Source organism: Condylura cristata, unplaced genomic scaffold (genome assembly GCF_000260355.1).
Source record: "Condylura cristata isolate star-nosed mole 26May11 unplaced genomic scaffold, ConCri1.0 scaffold00031, whole genome shotgun sequence".
Taxonomy (NCBI): domain Eukaryota; kingdom Metazoa; phylum Chordata; class Mammalia; order Eulipotyphla; family Talpidae; genus Condylura; species Condylura cristata.
In genome coordinates this window covers 17,940,747-17,965,680 of record NW_004567132.1, presented here as the reverse complement: position 1 = coordinate 17,965,680, position 24,934 = coordinate 17,940,747, and the positions used below count along the sequence as shown (strand labels likewise).

The 24,934-nt window shown below is 35.2% G+C and overlaps 1 protein-coding gene across 7 annotated transcripts in view; it reads left to right on the top strand.

Annotated features, from left to right (window-relative positions):
* The window catches only part of GCFC2 (GC-rich sequence DNA-binding factor 2), a 47,208-nt gene that overhangs the window by 12,496 nt on the left and 9,778 nt on the right, over window positions 1-24,934 (top strand). For 3 of the 7 annotated variants that reach the window (XM_012731587.1, XM_012731586.1, XM_012731588.1), the window contains 9 exons: window positions 375-498; window positions 1,393-1,474; window positions 2,467-2,579; window positions 3,249-3,448; window positions 4,819-4,969; window positions 9,017-9,138; window positions 21,953-22,029; window positions 22,699-22,765; window positions 24,607-24,753. In XM_012731587.1, the coding sequence (XP_012587041.1) occupies window positions 375-498; window positions 1,393-1,474; window positions 2,467-2,579; window positions 3,249-3,448; window positions 4,819-4,969; window positions 9,017-9,138; window positions 21,953-22,029; window positions 22,699-22,765; window positions 24,607-24,753 (1,083 nt within the window). Of the gene's footprint in view, window positions 1-374; window positions 537-1,392; window positions 1,475-2,429; window positions 2,580-3,248; window positions 3,449-4,818; window positions 4,970-9,016; window positions 9,139-21,952; window positions 22,030-22,698; window positions 22,766-24,606; window positions 24,754-24,934 lie in introns of those variants that run through there. The other 4 variants (XR_001145949.1, XM_012731589.1, XR_001145950.1 and 1 more) reach the window with 4 other exon arrangements.

Here is a 24,934-nt window from a genome sequence, read left to right as displayed (position 1 = left end):
GAGGGGAGCAGCGGGCGGGTCAGGAGAGGTCTGCGGCGCCATGTGGTCACCTCCACCTCCGGGGCAGGCGGGGATCGAACTCATGCTGAAGTGGCTTTACCTTCTAGTGCTGTGCTTTAACCTGCTGCGCCACAAGGGAGGGCCCAAGAAATAAAAGATTTTTAGTCTCTGCTGATCACTCATTTTTGTCTCTCTAGTTTTTTCTGTTCTCTACTTTCTCAAATTCATTAGTTTTTTTCAAAGTATTTTAACTGAGATGTGATAGTACTAAAGACGTTCCTTTACATAAAAATTGAGCACACACATTTGCTTATACATGAATATTTTTATTATTCATTATTGATGATGCTCAAAATGTTAATTATATATTTCAGATTATCAGCATCCAAGAAATAGAATCATCCATGCAGTCACTCCTTTTAAAACAAGCTATGACATTTATGAAACGCAGACGAGATGAATTAAAACATGAATCAACGTATTTACAACAATTATCACGTTAGTGTTTTCCATGTTCAATGTGATTTATTATTAAGGTACATTATCAGCAGATGAATATTTTTATTCCTGTGTAAAAAAAGCTTTTTTTTGCTCATATTTCCACTAGCCTTTCACTTGTGTTCTTCCTAAAACCCAACACATTTAAAGCTAGAATTTTAAAATGTTCTAAGACAAAAAATAAAATGTATAACTTTTTAATTAATATTTCAATCAAATTTATATGGCCATTTAATAACTGTTTTAAGATAAGTTGACATAAACTGTAGCTCTAACAATAAAATTTCTATGACTTTTCCACAGTCTGCTTGTGGAGCTTAAAGCAATTCAAGTGTGTTTCAGTATAGAATTATCTAAGATTTTATATATAAAATTTGGGTGTTAACCTTTTAGTTTGCATGCTTGTTTTATATTTACTGAGATGTCCTCCTTTGATTAAGGTGTTGTCAGGAGTATTGAAAGAGATTAGACTGTAAAAAGCTGAGCGACTTTTAAACACATGACATTCACTTTTCATAAATTACATACCAAAAAATTGCATGGTATATTGATAATGCAAACATTTCTAGCATTTGGCTATATAGCAACAGGAAAAAAAATAAACAAAAAACTAAGATCTGCTGAAAAAGAATATGGGAGAAATAAATTATATGATAGAGTTTTGTAATTATTCACAGTGCTGAACAATATTCACCAGCCAAGGTACTTTTTCCTAGGCTAACACTCAGTGCCTATTAGTACTGTGATGGCAAGCTAACTTGGGAATTTCATTGCATAATAAAATATACAAATATATGTGTGCGTACTTATATATGCACACCCAGGATATAACTTTGCTTTCAAAATGTTTGTCTTGTGAATGTGCAGTATGCAATCAGTTTTATTCATTAACAGGCAAAGCTGAGACATCAACAAATGGAAGCTTGGCTACAGATGAAGAAACTCAATCGATTATAGAAGAGATTGAATCTCGAAGGTAGCTATATAAAGTGGAAACTTAAAGCATCATTGAGCAAGTATTTTCACTATTTAAATATAATCATATGGTATAATTAACCATGTCTAACATTAATTTGTGAAAATGTTGTAAAGCCAAAATTTAGTTAAGCAGCACTTAATCCCAGAGTTTGAAGCACTAGTGTTTGGAATAGTCACAATGAGTGGTATAATGGCATTTATCAGGCTGAGAATTGTTTATATCTATAAACCAATCCTAATTACATTGTTACTACTTCAAAAGTGGATTAGTCTATATGGGAATGCTTTTTTTTTTTTTAAGATTTATTTATTTATGTATACAGAACTGGGGAACAGGCCAGAGGTGCAGGGGCGGTGAGACGATTCACCAGAGACAGAGCTAAGAGCAAACAGGCAGATCAATGAAGTACACTGCTGAGGGGAGCAGCGGATGGGTCAGGAGAGGTCTGCCATGCCGTGTGGGTCACTTCCGCAGCAGGCGGGGATCGGACTCACACTGAAGCAGCTGCAGCTGGCTTGTAGTGCTGTGTCCTAACCCTCTGTGCCACCAGGGAGGGCTGGGAATGCTTTTTTTTATTTATTTATTTATTCATACAGAACTGGGGTACAGGCCAGAAATGCGGAGGGTGAGAGGATTCACCAGGGACAGAGTGGGGAGCAGAACAGGCAGATTGATGAAGTACACTGCTGAGGGGAGCAGCGGGCTGGTCAGGAGAGGTCTGCCACGCCATGTGGTCACCTCCGGGGCAGGCGGGAATTGAACTCATGCGGAAGTGGCTTTAGCTTCTTAGTGCTGTGCTTTAACCCGCTGCGCCACCAGGGAGGGCCTGGGAATGCTTTTTAAGAAAAAAAGATTCAGATTAATGAAGCAAAAATAATTAAGGATGGCATAGTTCTGATTTCTTTAAATAAATTAAATGTCTTTTTTACTTTAAAGCATTTATTTTCAACAGGAGTTTTAATTTATTTTTGGTTTATTACAACATAAAGAGCACAAAGAAGACAAGCAAGAACACTTTCTGGAAATTGTGGGCATCAAGAAGGGATGTCTAGTGATGATGAATCATCTTCAGCAGACTTGACTAACTTCCAGAAAAGCCAAGGTCAGTTACTGTGTTTCTATTATGTCTTGGTTTGAAGTATGAAATGATGAGAAACGTTTTTCTGTGATTTCTGTGAAATATATAAGCTGTATCAAATAGTTGGGAAATTTCAGGAATAAGGAAACACCTTTTTCCCCATTTAAGATTGTTTCCTACTTCTGAAAAAATGGAGTAGGAGTATTTTGAGTAGTCCTGCATCATTTGCTTAATACAAACGTTCCATGGAACCACTTTTCATATATCAATTTGAACTTAGTAAAGCCGCATAATGAGAAGATAAATAAGTGCAGTTGGAGGAATATGGGCTTTACAACTAATTACAGTAGGATTAAAGAAGGGCTCTGTTCTGTGTGATCTTAGGCAGATTCTTTGATATCACTAAATCCAATGTACGTTTGTTTTTGTCTATAAAATGATAAAGCTAGTAATGCCTGTCTTGGGAAAGATAGCTATGGTGATGAAATGACATGTGCTTATAATGTTTTGACAGGAGCTCCATAAACAGTGGATTTTGTTAATGTCTATATTTTATTACTGCCAAAATTTGTTTTAAATAAATACCATAAGAAAGTTTTTAGCTCAATTGATGACACATACCATCATACATGATTGTATTTATGATAACAAACTTACAGTTCACAAACTTAAATGCACTCATTTTATCCACAGGTGATATTTTACAGAATCATAAGAAGATATTTGAAGATGTGCATGATGATTTTTGTAACATCCAGAATATATTGTTGAAATTTCAGCAATGGCGAGAAAAATTTCCGGATTCTTATTATGAAGCTTTCATTAGTTTCTGTATACCAAAGCTTTTAAATCCCCTAATTCGAGTTCAGCTAATTGACTGGAATCCTCTTAAGGTATGTAAGTTAAACATGTGAAAAAAAAATTCATCTTGTTACATTTATTACTTAAAATTACCATGTTGTCAGGTTAGTACTTTGAAGTAGCAGTTTACATTTATTTTTCCTTAGTTATTGCTTTATCTTTAAGGTTCAGTAGCACCAAACATCAGTAAAAGGAACTTCTTTTTCCACTTCATGTAAGTTTAAGATCACTCAAGAGTTAAAGATAGTACTGACCCCTAAAAACTTTATAATCTTGGGATTTAGAGAGATATTTCATAGAAATGTTCAGGGAAATAAAGAAGCTAGAGACTGTACACGTGGTTAGATCTATAAGAGAGATGAATTTGTTTTGGTAAATAATGGGAGGAATAATATGTGAAAATAATCTTTTAGGAAGCCAAAATACAGACTAACTTGGAGGGAAAAGAGGTAAAAGGTTAAAGAGTATATTAGAAAGCAATTGCTATAGCTCACATCTGAAGTGATCAATTTTTCAAATAAGGTAATAGTGACAAGGGGAAAAGAAGAAAAGGATTGATTGCAAGAGACATTTTAATGTAACAATTGGTAAAATGCTGAGAAAAACTCTTTAACATGCCACAATCAGAGATGACCTCAGAGTGTATATTCTGTGCTTTTACAACAGTGGTAGTTCCATTAATATGAAGGGGTCTTTTCAGATAGAGCAAGGTTTGAAGAACATTGTACTTAGTAGATAATAAAATAACAATGGAAATGTTTCCACTATAAATGGAAATGAGAAAATGTAGTTCTGGGAAGAGAGTAGAGTTCAAGATAAAGATTTGAGAAAGTGAGAGATGAAACCATATCCTTTTTCCTTTACTGCCTTAAGTCATGCATGCCTATTGACTTCTGTTTGGCTCAGGACCAAATAGTCTCCAAGTATGTGAACTAAACTTAACCCTAAGAAAGTGGTACATAGTCAGATAGCAGCCAAGTTATTAACTGCTCAAGCTGAATTGAGTACTTTGCCCTAAGGGAGTTTGCCTAGTAAGTTAAGCCACAAAATAAACTTTTGTGTCTGTGAGAAGTGAGAGATAACAATAATTAGTTTTGTGTGAGGTAGATGAATTTTTGTAAACATTTAATGGCTATTGTAAATACTGTTATACAAATTATCTTCTGTACTTGCTGTAACACTTACTGTATGGTAGATTCCTGAAGGTCTTGACACACATTCAACATTTTTTGAATGTTTGTTGTGTGAATGATTGAAGGACAAGAAAGTAGTTTCTTGTACTTTTTGGACACATGTCAATCATAACATCCTACCTACCATTGATGGTCTAGTGAGATTAAAATATATATTATCCCTAAGTGTCTAAGAATTTATTTACATCCTTGATAATTTTATTTATAAGTCTGATTCCATAGGTTTAAAACAGATGCCATGGTTCACATCTATAGAAAAATTTATGGAGAAAAGTATGGAAAATTCAAAGAAGGAAGATAATTCTGATAAGAAAATCTTGTCTCTTGTTATCAGCAAAACAGTTATTCCTCGATTTACAGGTACTGCTTTGTAATAAATGATAAAATTAAGTTGGTTTTGGCAGAATATAATAATAAATTTTTTTCCAGAAGTTTTTGAATACAGAAATGAAATAAGCAATAAAAATCAGTAACTGTCATAATTTAAGCTAGTTAAATGTTTTTTTATGCTTTTGGCTATCAGGCTTTGATACTCCAAACCTTTTAGCATTTGTGACATTAGATTGCTTTTATAACATCTGAGCTATTTATTAATGACCCATTCCCATCCATGCTATGTGTGTTTCTTTTCCTTAGCTTCTCCCCTTAGTTTTTTTAAACTCTTTATTTCAAAAACATTACATTTTCCCTACATTTGCCATTGGTGTTCAAAAGGTCTTAAAATTTATGCTGTGCTTCAGTCTAAAAACTTGTTTTCACCCGAAATTATACTGATAAAGATTTGTTTCACCATGTTACAATGGATTATAACCATAAAGTGTGCAGAACTCTTTATTTTAAAAGCTACTCTATTTTAAAAGGTAACCAGGTTGGCCTCTCAGCCAGCTTGATTAAATTATGAAGATTTTCTCAGTGTAACTTGCAGTGCAATCATGAGATACACTATAAAGTTAGTATGATAACATATAGGTATGTGTACCTCACTTAAGTCTTTTTCTGCAAAATCAAAATACTTCACTTAAAATTAGTCTCAAGTAGTATGAGAAATTAATACTGTATGTTTATTCTCAAGTCCTAGCCACTATTCACAACCTTCCTGGGTAATTTAATATTCTCTCCTAGTGCCATTTATGTTGTGTAGTTCAATATGCTAACTACCAATTATATGTAGCTAAAAATGTGTTTCAATTAAGTAAATTTAAAATTCATTCCTTAGTCATACTAGTCTCATTTTAAATGCTCAGTAGCTGGATGCAGCTTGTGGCTATCAGTACAGATGTAAGATTTTTAGCCATCATCACATGAAATTCTGTTGAACAGTGCCTTTCTATAAGATTTTTAAACCCCAAAAAAAAATGGAAGAACCAGTTCAGATTTCTTAGAGCTCCATGTTTCTCTATCAGCGTACCTTCTGAATTCATTGAATTGAATAACCAATGGGAAATTGAAATTCCATGTGTAAAATTATACTTTCCTTTTATCTTTTTATCTAGAAAATGGCATTTCTATTAACCCAAGTATTCAAACCAGAGCATTTTATTATCCACTCTCCCCAATTTCTACCTTTTCATGTAAGCAACTGCCAAGTATTTTTCCTTTTTCTAAACCAATTTTTGTACTATAGTAACCTAAAGTAGGGGTCTGGATCGATCATGCCTCACTTAAAATAATTCAGTTATTTTTTAACTTCCTTCAGGATAAATTTTAAAAGGTTTTAATGTGACTTCCAGAGCATTCCACATCACATCTGTTTAGTATTACTTTCTAGCCCCATTTCTTGTCAACCCCTTGCTGTCATCCCCATCTCTACTGCATAGGTTACTCTCCTAGCCTTTATATCTTTTGTGCTCCACCCATTAAACCTCACAGCCCCACCTATTTTATCCAGCTAACTGATTTATTACTTATCATCTTTCAGGACCCAGTGTAGACATCTCTTCTAGGAACTGGCTTAGTCATACCTCTCTTGAGTTCCTTTAGCACTCTCAGCTCATTGGTGGCACTTGCACATTGAATTGTAATTGCTTGTATAAGTGTTTGTATCTGCCATCAGACAAAATTGTTGAAAGGCAAGTACCTAGTCTCTCCTATGTTTAATGTTAACAGAATAGGCACTCAGTGTTCAGTGAATATTTTAGAATTACTAGAATTCTAACATTCTAGTCACTTGAGAAATCATTGTTTTTGACTTTTTTTAAGCTATGTACTTTTTTTTTTTAACATTTTACAAAGGTCTATTCTGTATCAGGTACTATTGTTGCTTCGTTGTATACGGCATTAAACAAACCCGTAATTCTTGTCCTGATGTCTATTTTTATAAACAAGAGAAATAAAAACTAGATTTGTTAGTTACAATAGCCAAGGTGGAAAACAAAGAGAAAGGACTACAAATTATTAAAGAAGGGTGCGATTCAAGATACTTGGTGAAGGGAAGGCCTTCCTGATAAGGTTACAGTGGAACAGTTTCCAAAGGAAATAAAGCAGGTTCTGTGATTTTTCTGGAGGAATAGCATCCAAGGCCAAGGGAATAGCAGGTACAAAGATCCTGAGGCAGGAGCCAACCTGATTTTCTTGAAGAACAGCAAATAGGTCTGTGAGCTATAGTGAAATAAGCAAAGGATAGAGTAAGATGAGGTTAGCAAGATGATAAAGGCTATATCATGGGGCCTTATTTGTAAGGACTTCTTTCAGCAAAAAAAAAAAAAAAAGAAAAAAAAAGATATAGAGCATTATGAGCAGAAAAGTGACATGGTTTGCCTTAACATTTTGACAGAATCACTCTAGTTGTGTTAAGAATGAACCATAAGCAGACCATTTAGGAAGCTTTCCTTGTAAAACAAGCAATAGGTGAGAGTGTAGTGAGCTAAAGAATTAAAGGTGAAAAGTATTGAAGTCTATATATATTTCAGATGTGGCACTATCAGAATTTGCTAATGGACTGGTTGCAGAGTAAAAGACTAAGATGAGCAAGTTTAGTGTAGGGAGATGTATCAGGCTCATTTTGATACATGTTGAGATTGAGATGCCTGTCAGTTTAAATGTCAACTAAGCTTTGAATGTGTGTGTCTAAAGGATACTTGTAGGTAGGAAAAAAATTTGGATTCAGCCACAAAACTTACCTTAAATACTACAGGTATAAATATAGATACGACAGAAGTAGTCAACAAAGACTAGAAAGGTCGGTGAAAAATAAATGTATCTGGAAGCCAAGTAAAGACATTGTTTCTGTGGAATGATCAGCTGTTGTAAATTGTTTTGGATAAACCAGTTAGGTTCTAGAATCAACTCATTAGCTTTTGTACCATGAAAGTTAGCAGTTATTTGATAAAGAGTAGTTTGGGAGTTCAGGTAAGTCCTAATTGAGTGGAATTCCAAAAGTTAATTGGAGGAAACTGTAGATTAGATGATTTTTTGAAGAATTTTATTGTAAATCAAAGAAAGTAAGAGTGCAGTACTAGAGGGGAAGTAAGGTTGAGAGGGATTATTTTTTTTTTTTTTTTTAAAGATTTATTTATTTGTGCACACAGAACTGGGGTACAGGCCAGAGACTCAGGGGTGGCGAAAGACTTCACCAGAGGAAGAGTGGGGAGCAGAACAGGCAGATCAACGAAGTACGCTGCTGAGGGGAGCAGCGGGTGGGTCAGGAGAGTTCTGCCACACCATGTGGTCACCTCCGGGGCAGGCGGGAATCGAACTCATGCGGAAGTGGTTTCAGCTTCTTAGTGCAGTGCTTTAACCCGCTGCGCCACCAGGGAGGACCGAGAGGGATTATTTTTAATACAAGGAAATAATTGTAGGTTCATGGGAGAGATCCAGTAGAAGTGATAATTAAAGTGCAAAATTCCAGAACAGATACTAGAATAAGCCAAAGGGGTTGGGATCTTTTGCACAAAATAAAGTGTTGCCTTAGCGTCTTCATACAGAGGAATGGGAGACAATAGGCACAGAGGTAACTTGGTGTGTTGATGCTGTGGTAGAAATTTCTCTTCAGATCTCTCATTAATTTTGGAAGTAATTAGCTAAAAGTGAAAGCAGTGGAGAAGAAAAGGAAAGAAAGTTGTCAGAAGAGTCAAGTCCACTAAGATAGCAAGAAGGAATGAGAAGACTGGCCAAAAGCCCTTTCATGTTAATGAAGTTGAAGGGCATTTCTTTTTTTCCAGCCATGTTTTCTTTTTTTCCAGCATGGTCACAGGCTCAGTAGACAAGATAGATTTAACTTGTGTTGAAAGTTACTTAAAGCCCAAAAGGGTAAGGAAATTGAAGATGTAAGCAAATACACAATGTTAACTGGTCATGGGTTTTAAAGAGCATTGGAGGAAAGCAATTTTTGGTAAAGTTCTTGGTTATTTCTGCGTGATAGGCAAAAAGCAGTGTAGTAAATGTGCACTACTGAAATTTTTGTTTCAGACTTTGTGGAACTCATTTGGGATCCGTTGTCGACATCACAAACAGAAAGTTTAATAATGCACTGCAGAATGATTCTTGAGGAGAATTCTACATGTCAAAATGAAGTTAATAAAAGCAAACAGGTAATTTCTAAAGTTGTCAATTTCTTGAATTTGTTTATGCAATTTTATTATGAATCTTTATAGAAGTTCAGAAGTGTAATTATCAAACTATTTGAGGAAAAAGATACTCTGACTTATAGACATCAGAATTGACTTTTTTTTTTAAAGATTTATTTATGTATGTATACAGAACTGGGGTACAGGCCAGACGTGCAGGGATGGTGAGAGGCTTCCTCAGAGACAGAGTGGGGAGCAGAACAGGCAGATTGATGACGTACACTGCTGAGGGGAGCAGCTGCTCAGGCAGGTCAGGAGAGGTCTGCCATGCGGTCACTTCCTGGGGCGGGGATCGAACTCATGCTGAAGTGGCTTTAACTTCTTAGTGCTGTGCTTTAACCCACTGTGCCACCAGGGAGGGCCAGAATTGACTTTCTGTATGTAAGATGAAAAGTCTTTATTTCTGAATTCTCTAATAGGAATATGGTATAAATCATTAAAAGATGCACCACATACATGTAATAAAATCCAAATTAGTGATTTCATTTTCTCTGTTCAGTGGTCTGGTTTGTGTTCTCATGTCCCAGCCGTTATCTTCCATTTTGTGAATATGCATTGGCCTTGCAGAGATTAACAGTGCAAATCACTACTCCTAAAAGAAAAACAAAAACAAATTAATTACCTTTGTTCTTTTGCTAAAAGCCTGATGGTATTGTGATGTTGCTTTAACAGTGATTTTAAAATTAGGCTAACATTCATTTTATTAACTAGTTATTTATAATCTGCCAAAGTTAAGAGCAGTAGTCTCTATTCAAAGTTTAATGAGCATAGTTTTTCATCTTACTGCATAAAGTAGGACTTTTTTTTTTTTTAAAGATTTATTTATTTATTCATACAGAACTGCTGAAGTACAGGCCAGAGATGCAGAAGGTGGGAGGAGCCACCAGAGACAGAGTGAAGAGCAGAACAGGCCTACAGACGAAGTACACTGCTGAGGGGAGCAGCGGGCGGGTCAGGAGAGGTCTGCCGTGCCATGTGGTCACCTCCGGGGCAGGCAGGGATTGAACTCATGCAGAAGTGGCTTGAGCTTCTTAATGCTGCGTTTTTCGGGGGGTTTTTTGGTTTTTTTTTTTTTAAGATTTATTTATTTGTGCATACAGAACAGGGGTACAGGCCAGAGGCTCAGGGGCGGTGAGAGGCTTCACCAGAGACAGAGTGGGGAGCAGAACAGGCAGATGGATGAAGCACACTGCTGAGGGGAACAGCGGGCGGGTCAGGAGAGGTCTGCCACGCCATGTGGTCACCTCCGGGGCAGGCGGGAATCGAACTCATGAGGAAGTGGCCTTAGCTTCTCAGTGCTGTGCTTTAACCTGCCTTGCCACCAGGAAGGGCCAAAGTAGGACTTTTTACAAGGCCTTAGTGAGAGTCTGCTGAATCTTCTAATGTGGTACTCTTTTTTTTTTCATCAGCTTATGATGAGGGTATTTTATAATCATGCAGTTAAGTAGTAAACCAATTTTATGTTGAACTTTAAAGAAATTTAGAGCTTGACAGAACAGAATACCCAGAGTAAATAGCCATGGTGGGAGAGAAGCAAAGGGGGCATATTACATTCATGCTACCAATACCATTAATTTTAGCCCTTGGAGTAGCTATTGTGGAGGAGGGAAAAGAGGAATGTTAGCATAATTTTACCTTTCAGGAACACGTATTCTATAAGACATACACAAATTATCATTTAAAAAAGGAAGTGATGTGGTCAGGAATGGCAAGACAAAACCTTTTTTAAATAGGAAGTGAGAAGTGGGAAAAACAAACATGTATTCTTAATTTTGCTATGTGCTAGGCATTATACCTATGTCACCTTACTTAGTCCCAGCAGCCTTACTGAAAATTGGTTAATAACTCCATTTTAGAAATGAAGAAAATGAATCATTTGAAAACTCATTCACAGTAATACCTTGAGTTAGAACTAAAATTTAAACCCTTTTTAATCTCCTTTAAAGCCCGAGTTCATCTCATTTTCATTATACATTATCTCCCTGCTAGCAGCCCAGATAAAGTGCTGGTAAAATTAAAAGAGATGCAGGAGAGAAGTTACTTTCAACAGTGGAAGAATCAAAAGAGATATAGCATATTTGAGTTGGGAAAGAATTTGTTTTTCTTACCTCCAACAAGATAGGAAAACCGTTGTAGAAAATAGGAATATTTACTTAAAAGAAGTTGTGCATAGAAAGAATGCATATATTAAGAGCAGGAATAGCTGTATTCTGTGATGTTAACAGATGTATTCTGTGATGTTAAAAGACCAGAATTAGAGGTAAGAGCTACAAGAAAACATATATTGTATATGCAGTCTAGATATAAGATTATGTATTATAAGCAAATGTAAATGTTGCTTTACCATTTATTAATACTTTGACATTATTTGATCCTCACAACCTTGTGTAATGTATTGACTTTTAGTTGCATTTTACAGATAAAGTAGGGACAAGTCACTGAAAATCGCAATTGGGTGTTACGTGGCAGGACTAGCGTTCTTTATAATCAGTAAATTGTATTTATAAGTTCACTCATGAAAATTTTATATGCATGGTTTATATGAAAAATTTCTTATGTAAGGTACTGCATTTGTTGGTACAGGTCTTGAAATCTTTAGTTTCACGAATTAAATTGTACTTGCTTAGGACTTCGAAGGATCTTTTTTTTTTTAGTAATAGTTTGTTTTTACATCATTTTGTATCCATGTTGTATCCATGTTGTAATTCCCATGGACTTCCCATCATCAAATCACCCGTCTGCCATAACCATAGTCCCTTCTCTCTCCCACCATTTTTGATCCCATTCCACATTCTACCCCGTAAAATGTCTCTGTTATATAGTTGTTCATTATTATTTTCTTGCCTGGTCCTTTATACTAGTGCTGTGTGTGAAACCATCAGGTATTTTTCCTTTTCTTTCTGGCTCCATCCATGTTGCTGCAAAACGCATGTGTTTCGTTTTTTTTGGTTGCTGAGTAATATTCCATTGTGTATATATACCACACCTTTTTAATCCAGTCATCTACTTTTGGGCATTTGGGCTGCTTCTATGTCTTTCCAATTGTAAATAAAGCAGTAATAAACCTGGAGGTGCAGGTGTCTTTTTGAATCATTGTTTTTTGTCTTTTGGGTAGATACCTAGGAGTGGGATTGCTGGGTCGTAGGGAAGCTCCATGTTTAGCAGTTTGAGGAACCTCCAAACAGTTTTCCATAGTGGTTGTACTAGTTTGCATTCCCACCAGCAGTGCAGGAGAGTTCCTTTTTCTCCACATCCTCACCAACATTTGTTGTTGCTAGTTGTTTGAAGATGTGCGATTCTCACTGGGGTGAGGTGGTATCTCATTGTGGTTTTAATTTGCATCTCCCTTATTATAAGTGATGTTGAACATTTTTTCATATGCTTGTTGGCCATTTGCAGTTCCTCTTTGGAGAAGTCTTTTTAGCTTTTCTGCCCATTTTTTGATGAAGTTGTTTATTTTTGTTGAGTTTCATCAGTTCTTTTTATACTTTGTGATCAATTCTTTATCGCTAGTTTTGTGTAGGAAAATTTTTTTCCAGTCAGAAGGATGTCTGGTTTTCCTAATAATCTCTTTTGCCATACAGAAGCTCTTAACTTGATGTAGTCCCATCTATTTATCCTTTCTGAGGATCTTATTCTTTATTAACTTGAATTCATTCCTACTCTAATATTTTGGTATTAATGGAAAGAGTAATGTTGATATTATGCTTAATGATAAGAAAACTATTCATTTTGTATTCTCTAATTGTCATTTTTGTTTTGGAATGTGGTTAATGAAGTTGAGTAATTATGTATGTAAAAATAGAAGTTGAGCAGTGCTGTGTTTTTTTTGTTTGTTTTTTGTTTGTTTGTTTTTTAATTTATTTGTGCATACAGAACTGGGGTACAGGCTAGAGGCTCAGGGGTGGTGAGAGGCTTCACCAGAAACAGTGGGGAACAGAACAGGCAGATCGACGAAGTACACTGCTGAGGGGAGCAGCAGGCAGGCCAGGAGAGGTCTGCCACACCATGTGGTCACCTCCGGGGCAGGCGGGAATCGAACTCATGTGGAGGCGGCTTTAGATTCTCAATGTTCTGAGGGAGGACCAAGCAGTGCTATGTTTGCAAATGTTGGTAAAATATATTGTCAATTTTTGTTCTAGAAGTTTTCATTTGGGTAAATAAGCATCCTGATAGTGGAGATAGGTCTCCTAGTGATGGTTAGTTTGGGGGTGATAGGAAGAGGTGTTTTGTTTCATATATATGAAAGGGATGGTATTGTGATGGATGATTGTATATAATTAATATAGATGTGTAATATGAGATAAATTAAGTTTAGGCTTATTATGGCAGGGTTATAAATTAATATAGGTGTTAAGCATCCTATGTAAGCAATTGATGACTAAATTATGATTTTTTACATAGTTAGGTTTTGGTTAAATCTTTGTTCAGCTACTATGATTGATTACATGATTGGGTTGTCAGGAAAGCCATGAGACATTTTTGCAACAAAATAATGTCAAAATATATGTCGTGACTTTTCTAACAACCCAATAATTAATGGTATGTTTAGGTTAACAGATGTTTTTTGATAGACAACTGAGAGTGGCACCAGTTTTGTGTTTTATCATGAATTAGACCTGGGTTTATTAGCACTCTGTGGATTTCTAGTTCTCAGAAGTGAAATAGATAATAGTCCTCCCTCTGATGAGGGAGGCTAATGAATAAACATTTTTGTGATTGTTCTTTGCTTATTGAGTTTATTGGGTTAATGATGATAGCTAATATGAAGATCACAGATGCAATAACCTGTCTTTTAAAGGTTATAAATTAATAGAGGAATTAGGCATCCTATGTAAGTAATTGATGACTAAAACTATGATTCTTTATACAGGCTGAACATAGACCAACATTTTCTGTGTATGTGCCCAGTAGTTTATTTAGCTGACCTTCCTATAGAATGTGTAATGTGGTAGCACAGAGAAACAGGGAAGATTTTTTTTAATAATAGTTTATTTTTACTTCATTTTGTGCATTTTTCCATCTCAGTTGTAATTCCCGTGGGCTTCCCCTCACCATCTCACCCATGTGCCATCACCATAGTCCAATGCATTTCCTTCCCCCCAACTTTTTTTGATCCCATTCCCTACTCCACCCCCATAAAATGTCTTTGGTATATAACTGTTCATTCTTACTATTATTTTCTCGCCTGGTCCGTTATACTCCTGCTTTGAGTGAAGCCATTTGGTATTTTTCCTTTTCTTTCTGGCTTATTTCACTAAGCATGATCTTTTCCAGCTCCATCCATGTTGCTGCAAATGGCATGTGTTTATTTTTTTTGGTTGCTGAGTAATATTCCATTGTGTATATGTACCACATCTTTTTAATCCAGTCATCCACTTTGAGGCTTTTGGGTTGAAACAGGAAAGAATTTTAATGGTATAACGGAGTATAGTTCTGTTATGCAGGGACTCTGAAATGCTTCTGGTAACAAGATTGTTGTGAAGATATTATGATACTACTGGCATATTCTGCTAGAAAATAGGGTAAATGGGCCTATGGTGTTTTCAGCATTGAAACCAGAAATTAATTCTTCTGTTATGTGAATGAAGCACAATTAGGTTCTGCTAGGGTTGAAGTGAATTATATCATGGGTAAGGACATGAAGGAGATATTGACAATGTATATCCTGGGATAATAATTAAGGTTGATAATGTGAATGAACCATTTATTGAGAGAACTGATTAAAGTGATTGCTAATGTTAACTTTATAAGGAATTGTTTTATGCTACCGCTCATATTACTCCAGTTAATACACACTTTGGACATGCCACCTGATCATGAGCTAGAATAAGCATCAAGACTTTATATGCTGGTGTATTAGGACATCTAGTTTTGTGCTAAAACTGGATACAGCTTAGGTATTGGGATTCACATTGTATGGTGAGGGATAGAATTAGTGTAAAAATAAGTATAGATACTGTTGATGTTAGTGGTCCAAGTGTTTCTTGTTCTTTAATGAGGAATTTGACAGCATTAACAATATGAACTAGACCACTTGTATGCTTATATTTATCTTAGTGCTTTTTTGTTGGATTAATCTAAAATGCTACGTGAGTGGGATACGAAGTTAGTGAGAAAAGGTAAATTATGAGCCATGTTGTTAGGGAAAGTTGTTGAACTTGTAAATTACAAAGGATTTTATTGGGCTCTGCCACTCTAAAACTTTGTCATAGTTTTCGTTTTAGATTAAGATTAAATCATGTATTAGTTTGAAGGTGCTTTTGTAAAGTAGGTCCAACTTTTCTTGTCCTTTCTTACTGGGAGATATGTAAAATTAATATTGTAGAAGCCAATCTGGGTTACCCCAGTCTGAACACAGATCATAGAGTATTTCAATCATTAAATAAATGAACCATTAGTAGTGATGTCCTGACCCAACACTGAGGTCATAAATCTTGACAGAAATTGTAGAATGTTTGTACTATTATCTCAGAAGATCTTACATTATTGGTTAAGGGGTTGAATCAAATGATAATAAATTTTGAATAGTTGATTCAAAATGACTTAAATTTAAGTCATTGGAAAAATTAATTTGTTAAAGTCACTCCAACCAAAATTGTTAGTCCAGTTAAAAGTTTGTTAGCCCTTATGTTTGGTTATAGTTTTGCTTTATTGAATTAGCTAATTATAGTTCTGAAGGGTCTTTTCATCTTATTTTGTTATCCTGTCTCTTCAAGGGAAGATCAGTTTCATGGGCTAAACGCCCCTATTTGGCAATAAATGACTGTGATACTGCCTTTGCATGTTCCGGATACCACAACCATTAAACAAGTGTCATAGGGCAGACAGTGCCTGCCTCTTTATTTTTTGTAAACTGGTGGGGTTTGTGGTTGCAGAGTTCCTTTCACTTTTTCAGTCTTTTCTTATTGCAGACATTGTTGGGTTAATAATTTGTGTACAGTTATTTGTTAAGTTTAATTATTGATGGGTTTTCAACCTTACTAAGCTTTTCATAGAGTAATTGTCACTTTTATTAACAGTATTTCTTCCATAAATCAAAGCATTTGAATTAGTGTTACTGGGATTAATATTAAATTTATTGCTAAATCTGAACACTTATTTAATTGTTGGTTGCTTTTTGTCCAAAAGATTTTTTAATACTCTTTAAGGAAGCTAATATCCTGTATTTAAAGAACTACTTTTTTAAGCTAACATTTAAATTTACATCATTTTTTTTCCTTTTGGTAAAAATTGTATTTTTAGTTCTCTGCTAGAAACCTACCTATTACCAGGCTTTGTAGGTTTTTCCCTCTACCTGTAAATCATCTCACTATTTTGCCACCTAGATATGTCCTTTAACACTGTTCATGGGTAGCTCATGTGGTTCTGTGTATTTAAGTTTTCATTAATTGTTCTAGTTAAATCATTAAGGAAAAGATAAAAGTTACTCCGAATAAGCTTTGCTGTTAGTATTTTAAGTCGCTTCTTTCAATCATTCCCTTAGGATATTTCTCTATAGTGCTAATTAAAATCTTTATGACCTATAATTTATAAAGCATGCAGTTATGTTTAGTTTTGATATTTGAGGAGAGTGACCAGCAGAGAGAGTTGCATGTTTGCATACATTTCAGGATCTAATTCAGTTCTCTATACTTAATTTACTACTAAATCCCTTTTATTTAATCTTAAAAACTTTTATAGATGTTAAATATTCAGAAAAGAAAATGTAGCCCATTCCTTACCACCCTTAGTCTAAACTTTGACATAATATTTTTATGTTGGTATTTGTGTTTACTATAGCTATCCTTTAAGGGTTTGCTAAAGCTGGTTATATAGGCTGAATTAGCAAAGGTTAGTGAGCTTAACTAAAGTTAACTCTATTATAGAACACCTTATGTTAGATGCAATCCACGAAGTAACCGCTGAGCTATAGCCAGCCCTGAACACGTTACTTTAGAAGGATATAAAGCACCATCAAATCCTCTGCATTTTAGGCAGTTGCTAGTAATGCTCTGACAAATAATTTGTTATACTAATTATACAGGTCCAAGCATAGTGTGGTATCTAACCCCATTTTGACCTTGGCTGTCAGAAATAGTCATTTCCATTCTTTATTTTGGCTACAGATTATTACAACCTAGTTAAAATTTATTTGTATTTTGGGGGAGATCTTTAACACCCTTTATACCATGTTTTTATTAATTTGAATTAATCATATAACTGAGGTAGCTGGCATGAAATTCATCAATCCTTATTAACTAAGTCAAACTTTCCTTTATAGTTTGGTTTTTATCACTGATCTCCTCTGGGGGTTTGGTTAATCATGGTGTTATAAGCTACTTATTAGTCTGCTTATGCTTGTACCTTTTAATCACTTAGGATTTACAGAGGATTCTCACTAAGGTGCAGATACTTTTATGTATGATTTTATTAAAATTTAATAGAAAAACTGGGACCAAACCTTTAATGTTTAGAAGTTAATAAACTCATGTAAGCAGTTTCAGTGACTTGTTTTAATTATTAAGCTGCATGAACAAGTATGTTTTACATACTGTGTCCTCTCTAGGTAATATGTATTATTAGGGTAAACAAAGAAATTTTAGTATGTGTGATCATGACGTGATAGGGGGTTTGGTTTTGATTTAAATAATGAGTGCGCATATAGGAACAAACAAGTTCCCCAAAATGAAAAAGTAATTTGAATGTGAAGAACAAAACAGGTATATCCACTATTCATACTTAAAATTCTTTAAGGGTAACTTGCAGGGTCCTCAATGCTAGAGCCAGGTAGGACTTCAGCATAGGATCTACACCTCACCTACCCACACAAGTTGGTCTTGTATCCCACTGAAGCTTAATATTTAAGGGGAAAAATAATAAGTTACTGATGTAACTAATTGAGAGGACATGTCAGATGTCTTAAGAGTTATTCATTTATGCATACAAGAACTGGCGTACAAGCTAAAAGTGTGGGGAGTAAGAGACTTCACCAGAGACAGAATGGGGAACAGAACAGGCAGATAGACGCTAAAGTAAACTGTTGAGGGGAGCAGTGGGCGAGGCAGAAGAGGTCTGCTGCACCATGTGGATCACCCTTCTGAGTGGGATGGAGCTTATGCTGTAGAGGCTTCAAATAGCGCCACAGTGCTATACTTTAACCCCTTGTTCCACCGGAGAGACCCCTCAAAAGTTTAGTATGGTTCATGAATACAGGTTACTATAGATGTAGAAAACAGCAGAGAATTTGATTATCTTCCCAGAGTGAGATCATTGGCCTAAGATGGCATCATTGCACAATGGAGTCAGTTAGTTTTCCTGTATTTGATTTGTGGAGTTAGAAGAGGGTGGATCTAAGGACTTGGCAGTCTGTATAATAAACTGTATCAATAGAGAGGCATGTTAGCGTGATAATGGTGTAGTACTATTTAAATTAGGGCCTTGTTTAGAGAATTAGGAGTTTGATGAAGCTATAGATTGGTCTTTATGGTTAGGCTTTGTATAAGCTGCTATATTCTTATTTAGGGGCTTGGTAAGGTATTACATATATAAACATGCATACATATACATGCTGCTTGGGGCTTAACAGGGCAAGAGGGATTAATTTTTGTTGATGATCGTGTGTGTGTGTGTAGTAAGCATATTTGTACTTGTGCATAAATTCCTTATGTCCCTGACCACTGACTCAGTAACACCTATGGTTTAGGATGTTAACAATACTGTTTAAGCTCAGATATAAATTGCTTGACTGTGTTTTAAGGCCTATGATGGCCACAACTGGATCACAGCATCTACCACATATAAAAAATACAAAATGTATGCCATCACGTTTTCACAGTGGTAATTTTTATTCTGGAAGTCCTTCTGCTATGAATGTTGAAAATGGGTTGTTTGGATTACTCATAGGAGACAGTACTGGAACAAGGTTTTTCAACTTTGGCATTGTCCACATTTGGAACAGATTATTTTTTGTTGTAGAGGGCTGTCATTTGCAATATAGTCTGCATACTCTACTAACTAAATGTCAGTAACCTTAACTTGATAACTTTAAACATCTCCTGGCATTGTAAAAAAAAAAGCCCCTTGGCATGGGAGAATCACTCCTAATGAAATCAGTGTATTTTTTCCAGTGATACATAAGAAATTGAAGAGAATAAAAACGGTTCCAGAAAATAAGACAGCATAAATGCTGTTTCTGAAGTTAGAAGCAAATGATTCTCAAAGTCTGATGAGAATAGTTTTGATTCTGGTTAAAGTTCTAAAATAAATTGTTGCAGAAGTGAATTATGAACACTTAAAAGAATTTTATTCTATCCTTGATAGGATTCCTAAATGAATACAAGTGATCACCAAAGCAAATGGTCACATTATCTCAGTTGCACATAAAGGGTACTGTACAAGTATAGTAGATAAGGAGTTATAATGTTTTACTATTGTTCTTGTGGATCAAATGGTGAAAGATAAACTTGGCGGTAGTACAGATGGAAATTGGTAGACTGTACCTAAAGAATACTGACCTATATGTAGGTTTATGGCTCTCTATGTGGGATTTTAGTGTCAGATATCTGTGATTGTCCCTGATCAGTATTTATCAGTGACAAAGTTAGGAATATTCATTACAGACCTATGGATTATAATCCAAGATGATTTGAAATGACTGAGAAAGTGGATTGAGTCTCAAAAAAAAAATGAAAGATGGGATAGACACAGCTTTGAAGCAGTTTTGGTAATCCCAGTATAAGTTACAGTGTCACTAAATAACAGATGAGTAGTTTATCCTTCGAGGTATACTGTTTTGAGAAAAAATGCCCACAGAGGGGATACTGTATTTAATTCTGGATGTAAGTTTGTTAAAAGGAGACTATCTATGATGACTCAGAACAGAGGAAATTTAGGAAAGTCAGATGTTAATCTTAAAAGCTGAATTGTTATCAACAGGTAGGGAGATAAGATTTTTGTGTCCCAGAAAGTAAGTTAGAACCAGGAGTGGAAGGTGGGAGAGAGGTTTCTCATGCTTAACTAAAATCAAAATAGTGAAGTGTTGCTAGTGATTTCCCATTAGTAAATGTTTCTAAGTAGAGGTTTCAGGGCATTTAGCCACTTAATGGAGGTCGGGAAAAGAATCTTAAGCATCATTTCAGTGGTTAGATAGGTCAGTATTTATCAGCAAAACCTTTTCAAATAAAATCTCAAACACAAATGCTAAACTGCTCTTGATCTATAGTGAGCATCTGCCTTCATTCTCCCTTAACAGTGTCAACATAATCTGTTAAAGCCAGAATTTTCTTGCTAGATATACAGAGCAACATAAAAACTAGCTAAGGCTTATAAGGGCTTTTTCAAAGTTGTTTTAAAATATATATAAAAGAGCAAGTGTGTGTGTTAAACTTATTGTTTGGAGTATTTTTATTCCACCACATACTTAAGAAAAAAAAACTGAATTCATTAACTCTGAATTCAGGTATTTTTAAATGTTAATTTATGGGGGTTTATTTTTAATAATTTCCAAATATCAAACTTAAGTAACTGTCATGAATAGCCTAACATTTTCCCTTTATTATTCGCTCTTTATTTATGTATATATATATAAACACAATGTTTTTTCTTGAACACTGAGAATAAGTTGCAAATCTACTAAAAATACTCTTATATAACCAAAGTATAATTCTCAGTTTCAGTGAATTTAACAATAAACCTATGATCCATGTTCCATTTGTCATTTGACTCAACAATGTCCTAATTTATAACAATTTTTAGAGAACTATGTCTTAAGGATAAATTTAAATACTAGAGATATTTGTCGAGGTTGATGTCCAAAGTCGTTTAAATTAAGTGGAAAGAACATCTTTTTATCTTTTCTAGCATAAATTCAGTAAATTACTTAAGTTCATATACTTTGGAAATATTGTCTAAAAAATGATCTTGGTTCTTTTACAGAATTCAGAATGTTTAAGGAAAATAAAATTTAGTTTTTGTTTTTAATGTTAATTACATAGCACTATATGACCACTTGAGTATATTACAGATTTCAACTAGACATATTTATGGGGAAAAAATGGCTGCATTCTACATTTACATGTAATAAGCTATCAGACAGCTATCATAACCTTAACTTGTGCTACACACTAGACCTGAAAAATAACTTTCTACCCTTCTATGTAGTATGTCACTTTCATTTTTCAAATATGGATTAACTAATAATGTTACGATTTCATTTAGCCTTATTTCTCAGTTATCCTGATGGAGATACATGTTTGTATGTTGCTGCAAGTTCATCAACTTTAGTTACATATTTCATACAGTAAATAGATATGTCTTTAAAAGTCTGTAGGACAATCAATAACCCAGTAAAGGATCTATATCTAAGGTATATAAGACTTATATAAACTTATATTAAATATAAATTCAGATAGATGAGCAATAATGTATTGTGCAAAAGGGCCTGAAAAAAAGATGTGCCTTCTCATAGTTGTTGGGACTATAAATAGAAAAGAATGACATTTTATTTAAAGTTAAATTTACAGACATGATTTCTGTTCTGTGTATATTCCAGCAATTCCATACATGAAGCTAGAAAAGTATGTTCATGCATTCTGAAAGACATGCACAAGCACTTGTATAATAACATTAATAGTTTGGAAAGAAGAAACCATCTAAATGTCTCATAGCACTACTGCAGCAGAGTATTATACAGCAATATAAATGATGGTTACTTTAGCATCTGTACAAATTTACAATGATATGGTAAGATTACCTTTTTTAATATCTCTGTCACTAATGCTTTTAAAATTTTAAATAGGATTTATTTAAATCCATCATATCAAGAATGAAGAAGGCAATAGAAGATGATGTTTTTATTCCTCTGTATCCAAAGAGGTAAAAATTAATTTTTATATTGTGGGAATAATCATGTAAAACAGATTTAAGAGTGTAATCCAAAAGAAAATTTTTTTCAAAACATGTACCTATTAAGATTTCAATAACAATTTTTTAGTCATCCTTTCTCTGCCATGCCTGGCACTTGGAAATAAGGGATTTTTTATTATGTCTCACATGGTTTAAAACCACATGTGTACTTTTCTAATTATTTAAAATGAAGTCTTATTCCTGCTCCCGACCTCATCCATGTTTGTACCCTTTTGTCTCTTTCACATACATGTATACAATAGTAGGTTAACTTTTTTTATTTTTCTACAACATCTTCATGCAATTAGGTATATAAATTATAATCTTATTTTCCCCTCCTTTCTATATAGCAAAGGAACTATATTGTAAATAGTTATAACCATTATTTTGTACTTTTTTTTAACTTAATATATCTTTGCGATCTTTTCATGTCATGACTAAAGTAGTGATAGAATATCTTTGTAAACATATTCCATTCATGTGCAAAGGTATCTACAGAAAGGTATTCTTTGAAATGACGTTGGGTCAAAGTATGCATGCATTTGTAATTTTAGATTCTACTGGGGCTTAGTATGGTTTTGAAAGATGAATGGTTGTCTTTACACTTTTTCCTTTCCTTTCTCTTTTATCTCCTATCAGTACTATAGAAGACAAAACATCTCCACACTCAAAGTTCCAAGAAAGACAGTTCTGGTCAGGTTTAAAGGTAAGTGTAAACTGCCAAAATTAAAACACTATAAATTAGAGAGCAGCAAAACTCTGTAAAGGGCCAGACTATAAATAGCTTAGGCTTTCTAGTTCATATAATCTCTATTGAACTATTCAGCTATGCCACTGTAGTATAAAACAGTCATAGATAGCCATGCCCATTTGTTGTCATGTTTCAATAAAACTTTATTTAAAATAATTTTCCCTTACAACAAAATGTTCAGTCATTTAAAATAAAACCATTATTCAGCCCTCCCTGGTGGCACAGCACTAAGAAGCTAAAGCCACTTCTGCACGAGTTCGATTCCCGCCTGCCCCAGAGGTGACCACATGGCTGGCGGCCCTCTCCTGACCCGCCCGCTGCTCCCCTCAGCAGTGTACTTCGTCTGTCTGCCTGTTCTGCTTCCCACTCTGTCGCTGGTGAAGCCTCTCGCCGCCCCTGAGCTTCTGGCCTGTACCCCAGTTCTGTATGCACAAATAAATAAATCTTTAAAAAAAAAAAATTATTCACTAGGTTTTCAGAAAATAGAGTAGCATACTGGAGTTAATCTATAGGACCAGTTCAGTGATTTCTCCCATTGTCTTTTTTTTTTTTTTAAAGATTTGTTTATTCATACAGAACTGGGTTGCAAGGTGGTGAAAGGATCCACCAGACAGAGTGGGGAGCAGAACAGGCAGATCGAGGAAGTATACTATTGAGGGGAGCAATGGGTGGGTCAGGGTCACCTCTGGGGTCTGAAATTGAACTCTCACTGAAGTGGCTGTGGCTAGCTTGCAGTGCTGCTCTTTAACTACTGCATCACCAGGGAGAGGACCCCACACTCCCATTATCTTTTAGGGTTCAAAAGGTATTTAGCATGAAGTATTGAAGGGACTTGATGACTACATGTGAAGAATGTAGGGTGATAGCCAGGTTTCTGACTTTGGCAGCCTGGAAACAGGATAAGATAAGGACATAGTGAATTAAAAGATTCTAGTGGGAGAAAATACAGGACTAGTGGTTTAGTAGGCATTTGAAAATCTGAGCCAGATACGAGTTGTAAATTCAGCAGTGTTAAAGGAGTCCTGAATGACAGCCTCGGAGGAGAATGTGTGAAGCTTAAGATCAGCCTAGAAAAACAACCATGAAGTAGCAAAGTGGAGTCTTCAAAGCTGCCTCAGATAAACTGTGATAGAATATTCACAGTTCAAGTGTCCCAGGATAGGGACACTTGAAGGATAAAATGCCACCAAAGAGAATTAGGAAAAGCTTTCCATGAAGAGGGAGCAATATCAGCAGTGACAAAAGTGTGAAAAAGCATTGCATGTTAGTACAAGTACATGTTGTTGAGCATTTAAGAGAAATACAATGCTGGAAAGGAAGTGGGAAGCAAATTCGCAAAAAAAAAAATAATCAGGATTTAGAAAAGGAATAGTGGCAACAGGGATAAAGTGTGTTTAGAATTCTGAGTATTTTTCCCAACTCACAGATTATTTTATCTATCAGAGCACTGACATGCTCAGGTTCTGATAGACTTCTCAAAATCATGCATTGATACTGGGTTTAACAGCAATGCTTCATGAATCCTGGGGTCTAGGCTCTGGAGAGTATGACTGAGGATGATGATTGACCTAAAAAGCCCTAATGAAGTTACCTGAGATGGATTTTGGGTGGTTACCCTAAAAAAATGAAAATAGGATGAGCAAATACATAGGATATTGAAAATAATTATTTAATCAAAAGTGTTTTCTATACTAAAATCTAGCATTCCAGCATGCTAATTACAGTAAAATTTTAAACTTTGCTGGCATTTTCCTCTGGAAGAAAGGTACATAGTCACTTGATTTATTTTATTTTAGCTCTTCCACAATATTCTTCTTTGGAATGGACTCCTCCCAGATGACACCTTGCAGGACCTTGGGCTAGAGAGGCTGCTGAATCGTTACCTTATTATAGCTCTTCGTAATGCCATACCTGGACCAGATGTTGTTAAAAAGTGCAGCCAAGTAAGTTATGTTTAGTGAACTGATTGATTTTTAATTTACCTATTAAAATCGGTTTTGTGGCCCTCCCTGGTGGCGCAGCGGGTTAAAGCACCGCACTGAGAATCTAAAAGCCACTTCCTCATGAGTTCGATTCCCGCCTGCCCCGGAGGTGACCACATGGCGTGGCAGACCTCTCCTGACC